This window comes from Ovis canadensis, chromosome 14, assembly GCF_042477335.2.
Source record: "Ovis canadensis isolate MfBH-ARS-UI-01 breed Bighorn chromosome 14, ARS-UI_OviCan_v2, whole genome shotgun sequence".
NCBI classification, from domain to species: Eukaryota; Metazoa; Chordata; class Mammalia; order Artiodactyla; family Bovidae; genus Ovis; species Ovis canadensis.
The window spans coordinates 48,207,772-48,222,367 of NC_091258.1; the positions used below are offsets into that span (position 1 = coordinate 48,207,772).

General features: G+C 53.3%; 2 protein-coding genes across 7 annotated transcripts in view; one reads left to right on the top strand and one right to left on the bottom strand.

Moving 5' to 3' along the window:
* The window catches only part of ZDHHC1 (zinc finger DHHC-type containing 1), a 34,543-nt gene extending 25,873 nt beyond the window's left edge, over positions 1 to 8,670 (bottom strand). For 2 of the 5 annotated variants that reach the window (XM_069549964.1, XM_069549969.1), the window contains exon 1: positions 8,577 to 8,670. The gene's annotated coding sequence lies outside the window, so the exon portion shown is untranslated. Of the gene's footprint in view, positions 1 to 7,418; positions 7,592 to 8,509 lie in introns of all 5 variants that reach the window. The other 3 variants (XM_069549963.1, XM_069549968.1, XM_069549965.1) reach the window with 2 other exon arrangements.
* On the top strand, positions 7,423 to 14,546 carry HSD11B2 (hydroxysteroid 11-beta dehydrogenase 2). Of its 2 annotated transcripts, XM_069549971.1 has the most exons (6): positions 7,423 to 7,473; positions 8,474 to 9,209; positions 12,639 to 12,851; positions 12,968 to 13,153; positions 13,263 to 13,400; positions 13,604 to 14,546. In XM_069549971.1, the coding sequence occupies exons 2-6, from the start codon at positions 8,945 to 8,947 to the stop codon at positions 14,014 to 14,016; spliced, it is 1,215 nt and encodes a 404-aa protein (XP_069406072.1). In that variant the 5' UTR covers positions 7,423 to 7,473; positions 8,474 to 8,944; the 3' UTR covers positions 14,017 to 14,546. The 2 variants fall into 2 exon arrangements, with proteins under 2 accessions (XP_069406072.1, XP_069406071.1); XM_069549970.1 differs by lacking the exon at positions 7,423 to 7,473 and having other exon boundaries at positions 8,424 to 9,209.
* Positions 14,547 to 14,596: the final 50 nt, after the last annotated feature.

The window sequence follows — 14,596 nt, forward strand, 5'->3', positions numbered from 1 at the left end:
CTAGACCCTACTTGTCTTTCTATCAGGAAATGATGCTCTCCGTTTCATTAATTAATGGAATTAAATTTTAATTATCAGATTCACTGGTGGGATGTGGTTAGCCATAGATCTTGTTCTCTGGGTCCATTTTGTCTGAATCACAGCACCCTTTCCAATGGACCTTGGATGAGTCAGCCCGTTTACTTGGCTTGTCCCCATGACCACAAGCACCTCTTGCCCTGGCAAACATAGAGGCCTCGTGACTGTCACCTCGTGACTGCTCCCCTCCCCATCAATCCATTCTCCTGATAGCTTGGGGCTGTCAAAAAAAAAAAAAAAGAAGAAGAAGAAGAAAGAAAGAAAAGAAAAAGGGAAGAGGGCCTACCCTGGTGATCTAGTGGCTAAGAAGACACAGGTTCGGTACCTGGTCTGGAAAGATCCCACATGCTGTGGAGCAACAAAGCCTGTGTACCACCGCTACTGAGCCTGTGCTCTAGAGCCCATACTCTGCAACAGAAAAGTCACAGCAACGAGAAACCCACGCACTGCAACTAGAGTAGCCCCTGCTTGCCGCAACTGGAGAAAGCCCACGCGAAGCAATGAAGACCCAGCACAGCCAAAATAAAATAAATGAAAGGAAGGAAGAAAAACAAGGCGAACTGACTATTTTACTTCTTGCTACCACTCTCAGTGACTCTCCCTGCTTCACAGGAAGCAGCATCTCCATATACCATGAAATTAGAATAAAAACCTCCTCATTCACCATGGCCTCCAAGACCTTCCTTACTCCCTAGCTCCCTCTGACCTCTGCAGCCTCCTGGCTCCCCTCTCCTTGAAGAAGCAGGTTCCCTCTTATATTAGGGGTCTTTGCATGCGATGTTCTTGCTACCTGGAACACCACTTCCTCCTAGAAAGCTTTCTCAACCCTCAGAATAGAAGAGGCCTTGAGACTCTGCTTTCTAGTTCCTCCTGTCTGTCGCGGCTGCTGGATTGTGTGTTGATCTGATTAGGGACTGTCCTCCAGCCACATGCAGAGCCCACAAGTGGGGGAATAGTTATCTAGCTCACCATGGCATTCCCTGAGCATGGAGCCTGGAACACAAATGCACTCAATAGATGTTTGTTGTATGAATGAAGGCAGGAACAAACACATGAAAAGATAGTGTTACTTAACAGGAATTCTTTTGTGAAGCCTTTTGTAAATAATACCTGTTGAATTATTTTTGGTGTAAAAATGGACTTTCCTATACTACCGTCCCTTCATCATAGTAAATTTGTTATTTCCACGTCCCTTGTAAAGATTTTTTTTTCCTTCACTGCATTGAATACATTTTCCTCCTATTAATTTTCCCTTCTTGAGTAGCTTTTATGACCACTTTGTGCTTTAAGAAAGGAGCGCTGTTTGGTATATACAATATTCTCTCAGCTTCCTTGGTAAGAAGACTCTGGCAGCTTTCTTACTGTTGACACTAACTGGTACAGCTTGGAACACGATGTCACCCCTCCAGAACTCTTGCAGACCTAGATAAAACTTATTCTGTGTCTCCAGTCAGGAACAAGGTGTTTGGAAGCAGCACCTTATGCAACAGAGCTGATGCAGGGCTATCCCTTGGAGGCAAATGACATGAAAATGATGGTGTGTGGAGAATGTGCCCACAGTGTCCTAGGAACTAATGATTTTAAAGCTTCTCTGGCAGTAATTCAGTTTTTATTTTATGTTTCTTAGAAAAATGAAGGCTTGTATTTACTACATGTGTTATCTAATATGCAGAAAGGCAGATGGGGAAAGGTATCCTGTGCTGATAAGGATTTCCATGGCAGTTCAGTCAAAGCTGCCCTCTTGGCGCTGGCCCTGCATGTGCTCCCTGGGAACAGTTTCGCTTGCTCTTTGGTGTATCTTTTTGTTTCCTCATTTCTATGGGGGAATGGTGCATACGTACAAAGTCATTGACTGTTCTTACTTTATTTCAAAAATGTGCAAGGCTAAGGCACCTGAATTTTTCCTCAAATACTTTAAAACAAATTATGTGGCAGAACCTCTCATGCCTACTCCCAGAGGAATTTCCTTTGAGTGCTCCCTCATATCTCAAAAGCTTATGTAACCTGACACAATTATCTAAAAAGCCTTGGAATCCAAAAGAACAGAGATCTGAGCTAGGAATGAAGGTCAGAGCTGGGAAAGACATGTTCTCCCCTGCCTAGGGACTGGGTCATACTTCACTAGGACAATGTTCAATTCAAATTCCAAAGAAAAATCTTAACCCCTTGACCAGGGGTTGTACTTTCTTATTTCTCAGAACAAGGAATCTCTTGACAAGGTGCTCAAGGGGCATTACAAAGCCTTAGACCTGGCTGGCGGTTAAAAATATTTCTATAACCATCTTGAGCAACTAGTCTTCCCAAGATGAAAGCAAGAGTGGCTCGGACCCCTTCCGGAGGATAACTGACTCAAAGATCGACCCATCCTGAGAGTCAGGCTCTCCTGCCATCAGTTAGTGCTGCAAAGCGGGTGGGGATCTGGAATCCATATTTCCACCAAGTAGTTAGTCCAGGTGATTCTGATTCAACCCCAGCTCAGTTCCCAACTCAAGAGAGAGAGAGAAGGAGAGGAAGACACAGACTGTAAGTGCAGACCTAAAATTGGGGCTCCACGAGGAGATGACCCCGCTGTGTACCCAAGAGCCCTTGGGCCAAGAAACTTCTCTTTCTCCTTTTTGTTTTCACTTTTATAAATCCCAGTTCTGCTTGCTATTTGCATGCCAGCGGTGAGGGACCTCCAAAGAGAATAGGCACCACTCATAGATGGTTGGCTTTTCAAAGAATTTGCTGGAGAAAATTGTAGGCAAGGCAGTGAACAAAACTCTCCTCCATCTGGTTTCAGTTTATTTAAAAAAACAACACACATAGGCCTCCTACCAGCAATCAGAAAACAGCCACAGCTCCCCAAGTAGGGTATTAGCCATGAGGGGTGGGACTGAATTATGTATATGCAAATGAATTAAACCAGACAGCCAACAGCAACTAATTTTTGTATCTTTTGCAGTTGTTCTGCCAAGAAAAGGCCTGAATCAGGGTGATGGAAGCTGTAAGGAAGCAAGTTTTGGAATTAGTTTGTAACAACTTGCCTTAATTCTACCATTGGGAGAAATGTTTCTAATCCAGAGGCAAATTTTATTTTATTTTTTTTTATTTTTTTGGAACAGAGAAGAGCTTATTGCAGGGCCAAGCAAGGAAAATGGGTGGCTTGTGCTCAAAAACCCTGAACTCCCAGAAGCAAGTTTTAAAAGGTTGATAGTCTTTTGCCTGGGTATCGGCCACTGGATAATGCCAACCTCCTTGGCTGACAAGGGACAGTGCTGCCTGATGGCTGGGGAGCAGAGCATCTGGACGGCTGAGTAAGCACTGAACTTTTTATATATAGAATTGTGGTGCCTGCTTCATTTGGACGATGTGAGGATAGTACAGAAAATTAAGTATGAGGAAGTCGAACGCAAGGACTGGCAAGCACACAGTAAATGTGGCAGAGGATTAGGAATAACTCAGAGCTGCACTGCAGGACTCAAAATGACCAGTTTCACCTGGAGTCAGCCAAGCTCGCCCAGTAAGTGTTCTCAGCTGGGACTTGCCTTTCCCCTGGGACTTGTCCAGAAAACCCTTGAGAGCAAACTCTCTTAGTGTTTCCCAAGCTCAAGGGCCCTAATCCCCAAATATCTGCCTTCAATCCTGGAAGCAGAGAAGTCCAGGGGAGGGTGCTGGACACAGTTTGAAGAATACAAATGATACTTCTGGCTTCCCACATGTCCCCATTCCTTCTGCCCAGTAAGCGAAGCGCCTGGCCTCCAGGTGCACAGCTAGAGGAGATGGATGGGGCACTCATTCATGCCTGGTGAGTTGACAATCTCCCAGGCTCTTGTACCACATGAGTGATGTGCTGGGGACCACAGGCACCCAGCTGCCTCTGGGCTCAACCCTCACATGTCCACAAGCACTTCAGACTCAGTTTGTCCAAAACAGATTGCTGTCCCTCACAGGGATGCACCAACAGGACGCCCAGCCTCCCCTCGTGCCTTGTCCCCAAACCCATTTCCTAGCCAATCAGGACAGGGTCTTATTTGCTCAAGACCTTTCCCAGCTCTCCTTTGCCCTCAGAATGAAGTCAGAGGTGGTGAAACATTGTTGTTTAGTGGCTAAGTCATGTTCGACTCTTTTGAGATCACATAGACTGTAACCCACCAGGCTCCTCTCTCTGTCCACAGGATTTCTCAGGCAAGAATACTGGAGTAGGTTGCCATTTCCTTCTCTAGGGGATCTTCCTGACCCATGGATTGACACTGCATCTCCTGCATTGGCAGGTGGATTCTTTACCATTGAGCCACCAGGGAAATGCATGGCAAATGTCGCTCTATGTTAACACAGTTCTCAGTCTTAGAGCTCTGGTATACCTGAGTTTGAATCTTGAACAATTTTCTTAGCCTCTGGAAGCCTCAGTTATATTTTATATTCCTTGATTTATATTCCTTGAATTTATATTTATATTCCTTGATTTATATTCCTTGAATACAAAATAGTAATGATGACACCTACTACAAAGGGCTATTGTGAGGCCTCTGCACCCAACCCAAGGCTTGGGACAGAGCAAGAAGTTTGGAGGCCAGTGCATGGAATGAAGATTGAGGATGAGCTGGGAAGGGTGTGGCTGCCAGAACTAGAGAAGATGATGAGACCAGTTTTGGACATGCTGAGTGTAAGGGGCCTATGGGTGTCCAGGGGAGGCATCCAGGGGAAGCTGGACATGTGGGCCTGGAATTAAGAGTCTTGGCTGGAAAGGAGCATGGGAGTCACCAACATGCAAGTAGGAAGATGAGCTCATGGTGTGGGAGGGACCGAGCATCAGCCCTCCAAAGCCAGAGGTTCACCCACAGGGAAGAGAAGCTTATGAAGGAGGCCGGGAAGGAGAGCCGGACAGGTAGGAGGGAACCCAGTAGCAGTGGCTTTGCAGGTGCCGAAGGAAGAAAGGGCCCAGGGTACAGAGGAGTTAACTGAAAGCAGAGATGTGTCCTTGGTATTTGAGGACTAGCTTGTCATTCACTGGTGACCTCTGGCACGGCCAGGAGCTGGAGCTGACTCAGAGCTAGAGTGGGAGAGAGGAGCGTGAAGATGGTGACTGGAGACAGTTTTAGAGAAATGCAGCTGAGAAAGAGGGTGGGTGTTGTGGGGAGGAGAGCATGAGAACAATGCTTGGGGAAAGGGATACAGGATTGAGTGAGAGAAGTTCTTTATGGTAGTTCCCAGGGGGAGAGGGCAGAGCCAAACTGGGGTACATGCTACCAGAAAGGAGCCAGTGGTTAGTTGTTATAACCACAGTCCCCAGCACAGAGCCTGACACATAGTAGGAACGCAGTACAAGTTTGCTGTCTTTGAGAACGGGGAGGGATGGGGTGTGGAACTTGGGCAAGGGGGTGGCCATCGGTAGGAAGAGGCTCCCTTCTGCCATGGGTGAGCAGAGAGCAGGGCCTCCTTGGGATTCTGCTGCCTCTGAACCTGACCACAGAGCAAGAAAGGGTTGATAGGGAGTGCTTGGCTCCAGAAACACAGTATGGTAAGAGAACAGAAAGTGAGCTCTTAGAGACTGCCACTTGGCAGGCCCCATCCTGGATTTCTGTTCCTCCCATCCTCACATCCAACAGTCACCTTTACTTTCTCCCTTTCAGAGCCGTGCCCTCCCCCAATGGCCAGCAGGTGGTGCCAGTGAGCTGTTGGACTCAGCTGGAGCCAGACTGCCAGCCCCCAACCCACCTCATGGCCCTCCAGAGCCTGGGGCATGCTGAAGGTTTGGCTCACCCAGTTTCTGATTAAGGAGCGGGGTGGGTGGTGAGACTAAGGGAGACTGTGGGTTGAGGGCCTAGGGGTGAGGTGGCTCAGGGGCTCCACTCCTTCTGGTTGCCCTTCATTCCTCTGCCCCTGCCAACCCTGCCTTATCCGCTGAGGCTCCTGCCCTCTGCTCCCCCTTCTCCCTGGAGGGCCCTGCCAGCCCAGACTCCTGGTTCTGGCAGAGGCTGGTTCTCTGCCCTTGGGCAGGCACAGCCTGGCACCAAGCCTCAGACAGGGCTGGGCCAGCCCCTCCCAGCCATGACTGCCTAAACCACCTTCTTTCTACTTCCAGAATGTCTCCACCTGATGAAAGGTAAGGAGTCAGCTGCTCAGGTGGCCACAGTGGGCTGGAGTATGGATCCTGGGAGGAAGGCCTGGCCTAGGAAGTAGGATGAATTTCTGGGAGAGAGGGGTGTTAAATACAAACGTGGCAGATCATCCCCGAGACCCAAACCACATAAGACAAATACTTCTAAGGTGGCGCAGGGTCCCAGCAGCTGAACTGGAAACATGCCCCACCCATCCTAGCATCCTACACTCCACAACCAAAGACAATTCCCTAAATTTCCCTCCCAGCAAGTCTCTCTCCCCATCCCACGCTTCCCAGTGGGTCAGGGCCCTTCATGGTTCCCTCCCCGAAGTGTAGCATCTTGTTTCTGACTGTCCTCACTATGCTTTCCACCTTCCACCTCCCTACCCTTTTTAAAAAAAATTATGCATTTTGGCTTTGCTGGGTCTTTGTTGCTACGCACAGGCTTTCTCTGTTCTGGCGAGCAGGGGTTACTCTTTGTTGTGGTGTGGAGGCTTCTCATTGTGGTGGCTTCTCTTGTTGTGGAGCACAGGCTCTAGAGCACAGGCTCAGTAATTGCTGCACACACGCTTTGTTGCCCAGTAGCATGTGGAATCTTTCCAGACCAGGGATCAAACCTGTATCCCCTACATTGACAGATGGATTCTCAACCACTGGACCACCAGGGAAGTCCTCCAACTCCCTGCCCTTTGACACCTACTCTGGCAAGCTCTGGTACTACCTGTGTGGCCTTAACCTTGAAGGCTGCCTGAGACACTCCCCCCTCAAACTTCATCCTCTCCTCTACATTCCCTCCACAGTCCCAAGGGACTTAATGGTCTGAAGCTGCAGAAACCACACTCAGACTCTCAGTAGGGTGACTAAAGCTGGGAAGGTGTGGGTCCCACAACCCAGAGTCTACAGCTCATATTGAGATGCCAGGTCAAGGTTGCTGTGTCCACCTGTGAGACTGGGCCACAGGTTCAGAATGATAGGAGTCAGCACATTTTGGAAAATGAATGTTTCCCTGAGTTTCCAAAGAATGATGCAGACCAAGGGAGTCACCAAAAACATGTGTATATACTTACATGCATATACAGGGTCATGGCATGGGAAGAGACATGTCATTTGTGTATGGACAAGCTATGGAGTCCATGGACAGAGTGTACACAAATATAGGCATACACAGGTACACAAGGTCACGAACCCAGGGTCAGACACACATACCCTCCCCAGCCCTGCCTCCCAGGGCCATGCCTAACTTGTCATCCGTACTTACAGTAGGAGGAGGAAGAAGTAGAAGCTCAGCAGTGGCTCTGGAAAGAACCTCTTAAGTGAGTGTCTCCCTGCTCCTCCTTGAGATGCCCCTGGCTCACCAGGGGGCCATGCCTGGGTGGCAGAGAAGGCTTCGAGGAGGCATTGCCTTGAAGCCCTGGCACAGAACCTGAGCATCTAAGATAGAGAATGGGCAACATAATTGGGAGGGGTCCATGACCCCTCCAGGACCTAGTGTGGGCATAGATGAGGCACTGGGCAAGGGTTCAGAAGAAGTAGGGACCCCCTGTACCACAGGCTGACCTACTGACCTCAGCACAAGGCCTGGCAGTGAGGTACTGGCACCACTTCCCTGTGCCAGCAGAGCCTGGCATGGATGCCAAGCATGGGGTGCCAGACATGGGGGTGGGCAGAGTGGGGGCCCATAGGGCCACACACAGACACAGACCTTCATACACACAGGCAAGGAAAGGCACCCACACTCACTCACTTTATACCCTGAGGGATCCTGGGAGCAGGGCAGAAATCACCCTGTCCTAGAGGCTGCCCTCACTGACTCCCCGGATGTCCCCATTGGCCTGGCTCTTGGGGTCCCTGGGGTTGGAGAGTGGGCTGGAGTTAATGGGAGGCCTAGATGCTTCCTCAGAACTTCCTCTCCACACACCCGCGCCCACACACATACACTTGTGTGGCAGGAGGACGGGGGCGGTGGGGGGGGGGAGGGATTGTGTGTGGGGGTAGATTGTGGGGAAGGGGTTTGCTGCAAACCCAGGGCTGGAAAGTGGAAGGAAGGGGGGAATTGCGGGGCAGAGACTCCCAAGAATCTGGTCTGTCACCCTGCTCCACCTAGCCCCCAGCCCCAAATCGGTCGGTGGCCGCAGGCAGCTTAGGTGTGAGCGTGTGCGCTAGGCACCTGCGGCCGCTCAAGGCTTGGTGCTTACGCCGGCGTTGGCCTAGGCTGCCGGGTGAGGGCGGGCTGGTTCCCCGAGGTGTTCCGGCAGGCACGGCTGGCCGCGGAGGTGCGGTCAATGTGAGGATGGAGGTTGCGTGTGTCCTCAGGTGTCCCGAGCAAGTGTGAGCTGTGGATGTGCTCACCTGGCAGTCGTGGCTCAGCGGACCAGCGCAGGAGTGAGCGCATGCGGGGCACTAGGGCTAGACCTACCGCAGCTCTCCTGGGAACGGCCAGCGGCGAGTTGAGCAGTTGAGCAGCAACTTTGGCACTTGGTTCCGGCTTCTTCGAAAGCGGATCTGACCGCGGGGGCGGGGCAGAGGGCGGGAGGTGGAGGTGGGGGCACCTGCCCGGCAAGGGGTGCGGGCAGAGAAGTAAAGGAAAGCCCCGCCCCTTCCCCGCCTCCGTTCCGCCCTCGCCCCCGCCCCCGGGGCTCTTTAAAAGCTCGGCCCGAGGGCGAACAGAGAAAGCGAGTATCCCCTCCCGCCCTTGGCTGGTGTCCTGCTGCACCCCGCGTCCCAGCCCCGAGTCCCAGTCCCTGCTCTCCAGCCCGGTCCCTGCCCCGCCCCGCCCCGGCCGCCATGGAAAGCTGGCCCTGGCCGTCGGGCGGCGCCTGGCTGCTCGTGGCGGCCCGTGCGCTGCTGCAGCTGCTGCGCGCAGACCTGCGTCTGGGCCGCCCGCTGCTGGCTGCGCTGGCACTGCTGGCCGCGCTCGACTGGCTGTGCCAGCGCCTGCTACCCCCGCTGGCCGCACTTGCCGTGTTGGCCGCCACCGGCTGGATCGTGTTGTCCCGCCTGGCGCGCCCGCAGCGCCTGCCCGTGGCGACTCGCGCGGTGCTCATCACCGGTGAGTGCGCGGGGCGCGGAGCGCGGCGACTCCCGGTTCGAGGGCGGGACCGGACACCCAGAGGGCTCCTTGTGGGCATGCCAAGGCAACGCGGGACCCCCAGCCGAGAAGTGGGGAAGCCCCTCTCCCCTGGGTTCAGGGAGCTAGCCAAGTAGGAAGCGCAGGGCACCTCCCCAAGTCCGGGTTGACTACCTACAGCTTTGGGGAGTGTTGAAGGGAAAAGGAGGAAGGGAGTGGGCAGGTGCGCAGGGGAGACTGCTAAAGGAGCCTCCTGGAGCTTGGGGTTTATGCTATGTCCCTCTCCAAGACAGCAGTCTTCCGACAGAGGACACTGCTCTGAGGGACTTCAGAAAATCCTCACCCCTTGAACTCTGCCTAACATCCCCACGTGGGAGGTCCTGTCTCTTCCCTGGGACCAGGAGGAATAGGCTTAAGTGGAGAGTTGGGACCCCCTTCTCCCAACTGACTGGGCTCCTTGGAGTTCAGAAAAGCTTGGGGTCATCATGAGGGACAGCTGGACATTCAGCCACCTCTCAGATCCCACCACCCAGACCCAAACTGTGAAGGAGTTGTCCAGAGTCTGCACTCATTATGCCACCACCATTCCTCCTGGTCCTCTGTGCCTGGGAAGGAGGTGAGGTCTTAGAGAGCTGGGCTCAGGTGCCTCTGGCCACCTTGTTGAGCTCTCTTTGTCTGGAACAAGGAATAAATATATCACCAGAAGGAGGGAAGGAGGAGCTGAGACCCAGAGTGGAGAGGGAGAGAAAGTGGGCACTACTGTATAGGACACTACTGGCTCCAGTGTCGGGGAAGGGGAGCCTGGGCTCTCCCCTAACCCCCATGGCTTTGGACAGGTGCTCAGGGTTCTCTCTCTTGCACTGGTGAGTGGCTTCTCAGAGACCTCGGTCCAGTAGGGGGCCCTGCATGATCAGAGGAAGCTGGGAAGACTTCCCAGAGGAGGCCATCCTTGAGCTGGGCCTCAGAAGATAAGTGGAGATAGGTAAGAGTGTGGAAGGTGTTTTGGATCAGACAAAGGGTGTGGGACAGAGGCTTGAAGCAGGAATGAGCATGGCCTGAGGGGGAGGGGGCCAGCCAGTAAGCAGTCTAGCTGCTGAGATGAGGTGAGAAAGCATTTGTTTCCTTGGAAGGGGCCTTGAATGCCCAGCAAGAAGTCAGAATGTACTCAGGTGAAGGTAGCAGGAGGGTTTGAGCTTCAGTAAAGATGGTGGAGATAGAGGATGGCTCAGGTTGGGTGGGAGAGATGTGAGTTCAGGGTAGAGTGAGAAGTTTCAAGGGTCCCCAGTTTTAGTGGTCTGAGGAAGGAGAGATGACAGACCTCCTAGTATAAAAGCAAAGAGTTTCTGCCCCCACGGACCGGATAGCTCCCTTCCTGCCTTCTGATTAGTGAGTTCCACCTCCTCCGGATCCAGGTCATCTTCAGATACTAGTGACCCAGGCAATCTTTCCTGGGATCTCACCTCAGGTCCTTGTGCCGCTACTGTTAGACCTCCTACCCTTGATCTTGAGAGTGAGGTAAGACTGAGTCTTCCCTCAGTTCTGGTTGCAAAGTCCCGCAATGGAGGAGGGGAAGCAGACTGCCCAACCCACCCCATCTAAACATCGAGAGTTGACCTCCAAGCTTCCCAATGCCCCTAAACTCTGGGGTTTCTTCACTCACTACTGACTGCAGTACAAGTAGGTGACCAGGCCCTGCCTCACTTGCTAGGAACACAGTGCCTTGAGCCTGCCAGAGCTGCCACACACCCCTCCCTGGGAATGCTCCTGAGAAGCCCTAGCCGAGGCTACTTGGGAAGCTCAGCCCTGGGGTCAGGGTTTGGGTGGAGTGACTGGGTGCTTTGTGTGCACATCTGTGCATTGCTGGGCAGTATGGGTCTCATGGGAGTGAGCCATTGTTGTTCACGCCTCTCTGCAGGTAGGTTGGAGGTATGTGTAGGTTTCTGAGTGTGTACAGGTGAGCAAGAGGGTATGAAAGGAAAGGTGGGGGTGATTGTGTTGGGACCTCAGAGCTGAGGTTCTGGAAGGCCTTAGTTTCCCTGTGAAGGGCTTGTCTGCTCTGGAAGGGAGCTTAGGCAAGTGGGGACACACACACACACACAGACACACACACACACACGTGCTCATTCCCCTCCTCCAGCCAGACTTGCCCAGGAAGTACCCCTCAGCTTGGGCTGGCTAGTGGGCTCCCAGCTACACAAAGCCCAGCTTGCAGTCCCCCAGCTTTGTTTTCTCCCTCAACAGAGAGAAGGGGGGAGCTGGTTGCGCAGAACCACTTTGTAACCTCTGATCAGCAGGACCACCATGGGGGCAGGCTCTAAAGAGCTTCCTTCCTCACTGGTCACCCCCCTCTCCACACCCCCTCTTGTTGACCACCCAAGGAGCTGGATTGGAATGGGAACAATCAAAGGAGCCGGAGTTTATTAGACCCCTACACTGGCTCTGCCTCGTGGTTTATCTCTCTGCATACCAAAACCAGGAAATTAAGCCTCCAAGAGTGGTAACTGACCTCAGATCACATTTGATGGATGTAGGAGGGGATTCTAATGCAGATCTGTTCTTGTCTTCATCCACTGTGACCCTGTCCTGGGGGCAAGTTATTTGAGGCTCAGAGAATGTCCCAGTGTTGCCATTCACTGGAATTCCAAGGGTCAAGCATGAGGTGGGGATGGGCCTCCAGCTTGCCTAGAGCCTGGAATAGTAGAGGGTGCTGAACTGGAAAGGAAGGTGGAGCTCAGGTGGTACAGGGCCTAGATGATGGGGACAGAGCACATTGGCTTTATCCTAAGGGCTGTGGGGAGCCTTGGAGAAGTTTCCAGAAGCAGAGGGTATTGTTATTTTGGGAAGGATCCCTTGGGCTACTTAGGCAGAGAATGGATTCAAGGAGACAAGGTGGGACAGAACGAAAAAAGGGGGCTGCTTCAGTGTCCAGGTAAGAGGAAGAATGCTGGGCAAGGGCAGTGAGAAAGGAAGGGAGGCTAGGGAGTAATATCTGCACATGCGAGCTGAGGCCTGATCTCAAGCAGACAGAAGGACATCAGGGCTGGGGCTGGTCTCAGCTGACTTACCAACAGGGTCCTGACCTTACTGTGTGCCAGCTGAGTGACTTTGCGGGAAGCAACTTAGCATTACTAGATCTCAGTTTCCTCATCTCTAAAGTGGGGATCATAAGCCACGTTTGATAGGGTTGCTATGAGGGGTCAGGGAGATGACAGCTGTGAAAGAGTTGGACCTCAGGAGCTCAGCCAGAGGGTCCAAGCCTCCCAGAGATGAGCCTAGGAAGGGAGGGCTGCTGATGCTGTGAAGTCAGGAGTCAGGAGCCTGGATCTCATCCAGGCCATGGTGACCCAGGGTTGTCTCAGGCTGAACTGGGCCATGGTGGCATTTACTGGCTGTCCATCCTTCCCTGACCAGGCTGTGACTCTGGTTTTGGCAACGCGACGGCCAAGAAGCTTGACGCCATGGGCTTCACAGTGTTGGCCACCGTGTTGGATCTGAATAGCCCTGGCGCCCTAGAGCTGCGTGCCTGCTGTTCTTCTCGTCTGCAGCTGCTGCAGATGGACCTGACCAAGCCAGCAGACATTAGCCGTGTGCTGGAGTTCACCAAGGTCCACACCGCCAGCACTGGTCAGTAAGCTCAACTTCGCCAGGAAAGGGCATGGCTGGGCAGATGTGAAGGGGCCAGGATTGGAGGTGTGCGGTGGGACTGACCCGCAGCTTCCCTCCTGGCTCCATGCCCTCAGGTCTGTGGGGCCTGGTCAACAATGCGGGCCAGAACATCTTCGTGGCGGATGCAGAGCTGTGTCCGGTGGCCACTTTCCGCACCTGCATGGAGGTGAACTTCTTTGGTGCACTAGAGATGACCAAAGGCCTCTTGCCACTGCTGCGTCGTTCGAGTGGTCGCATTGTGACCGTAAGCAGCCCAGCAGGTGAGGGTCCTCCCGCACTGGAGCAGAAAAGATGCCTCTGCTGGGCAGGGAGAGATACTGGAGTCCCCGGCCCAGGCTGAGGCATCCGCCACTCCCAATCCATCCCCAGGAGACATGCCGTTTCCATGCTTGGCTGCCTATGGGACCTCCAAAGCAGCCTTGGCATTGCTCATGGGCAATTTTAGCTGTGAACTTCTGCCCTGGGGTGTCAAGGTCAGCATCATCCAGCCTGCCTGCTTCAAGACAGGTGAGGCTCAGGGATTTGGGGGTGGGGCCTGTCGGGGGAGAGGAGGAAGGCAGGGTGGGTGTGGTCTTCTCTGGAGTGGGATTGGGTCTGAGGAATGGGCCTGACTTTGGCTGGGGGCGGGTCTCAGGTTGTGAGTTAGAGACCTGGGTCTGGGTTTGGCTTCCCTCTCTGACCCCTTTCTGGCCTTGGCACTCCTTCCGCAGAGTCAGTGAAGGACGTGCACCAGTGGGAAGAGCGCAAGCAGCAGCTGCTGGCCACCCTGCCGCAAGAGCTGCTGCAGGCCTATGGTGAGGACTACATCGAGCACTTGAATGGGCAGTTCCTGCACTCTCTGAGCCAGGCCCTGCCAGACCTCAGCCCGGTGGTAGATGCCATCACCGATGCGCTGCTGGCGGCCCAGCCACGCCGCCGCTATTACCCAGGTCATGGCCTGGGGCTCATATACTTCATCCACTACTACCTGCCTGAGGGCCTGCGGCAGCGTTTCCTGCAGTCCTTCTTCATCAGTCCCTATGTGCCAAGAGCACTACAGGCTGGCCAGCCTGGCCTTACCTCTGCCCGGGACATAGCCCAGGACCAAGGCCCCAGACTGGACCCCTCTCCCACTGCCCAGTGAGCAGGGCACATGTAGAGCAGCTCCAGCAGAGGAGGTTCCTTGTGCCCTTGCTCTTCTTCCAGGTATTCTGACCCCCAAGGTCTGCCCTAGAGCCTGGCCCAAAGGACCCCAACCCATGCACTGCCGATGCCACAGGCCAGGCCTGGTGAGGTGAAGGCTTTCCAGTGAACTCTGGGCCTCTCCTGCTTCATGAGCCCAAACAGACCCTCCTGGGCACAAGGCTCCACCATGCAGCTTGCAGAACCTAGCTGGATGGGAAGTTTAGTTCAAGGCTTAACTAGAGCCTTAGCTAGGATCCTACAGACAGTGCCTCTGCAAACTAAGGCGAGATTAGGTAGGTTGGGGACCCCCTCAGGATTATTTCTTGGCACCAGTGCCTCAGTGCTGTGATTTGAAGGGTGAATCCTGTTTCTTGACTGGCTCAAGGATTAGGGCCCTGACCACCCACCCCAAACCCCTCAAGCCACAGGGAGGCTACATACTCACCTGATTGACACTTTTTGAATAAAGATAAATTTTTATTTCTCCTAGAATGGGGGAAATGCTCTGTTTGGCTAGTGACAGGCTGTGGCCGTGTGAC

What these genes read in the sequence shown, in the direction of transcription:
- HSD11B2 (XM_069549971.1), top strand. Translation starts at nt 8,945, where the DNA reads ATGGAAAGCTGGCCCTGGCCGTCGGGCGGCGCCTGGCTGCTCGTGGCG. An exon ending in TCGCGCGGTGCTCATCACCG is followed by an intron (nt 9,210 to 12,638) that starts GTGAGTGCGCGG and finishes TTCCCTGACCAG; the next exon opens with GCTGTGACTCTGGTTTTGGC. An exon ending in GACCGTAAGCAGCCCAGCAG is followed by an intron (nt 13,154 to 13,262) that starts GTGAGGGTCCTC and finishes ATCCATCCCCAG; the next exon opens with GAGACATGCCGTTTCCATGC.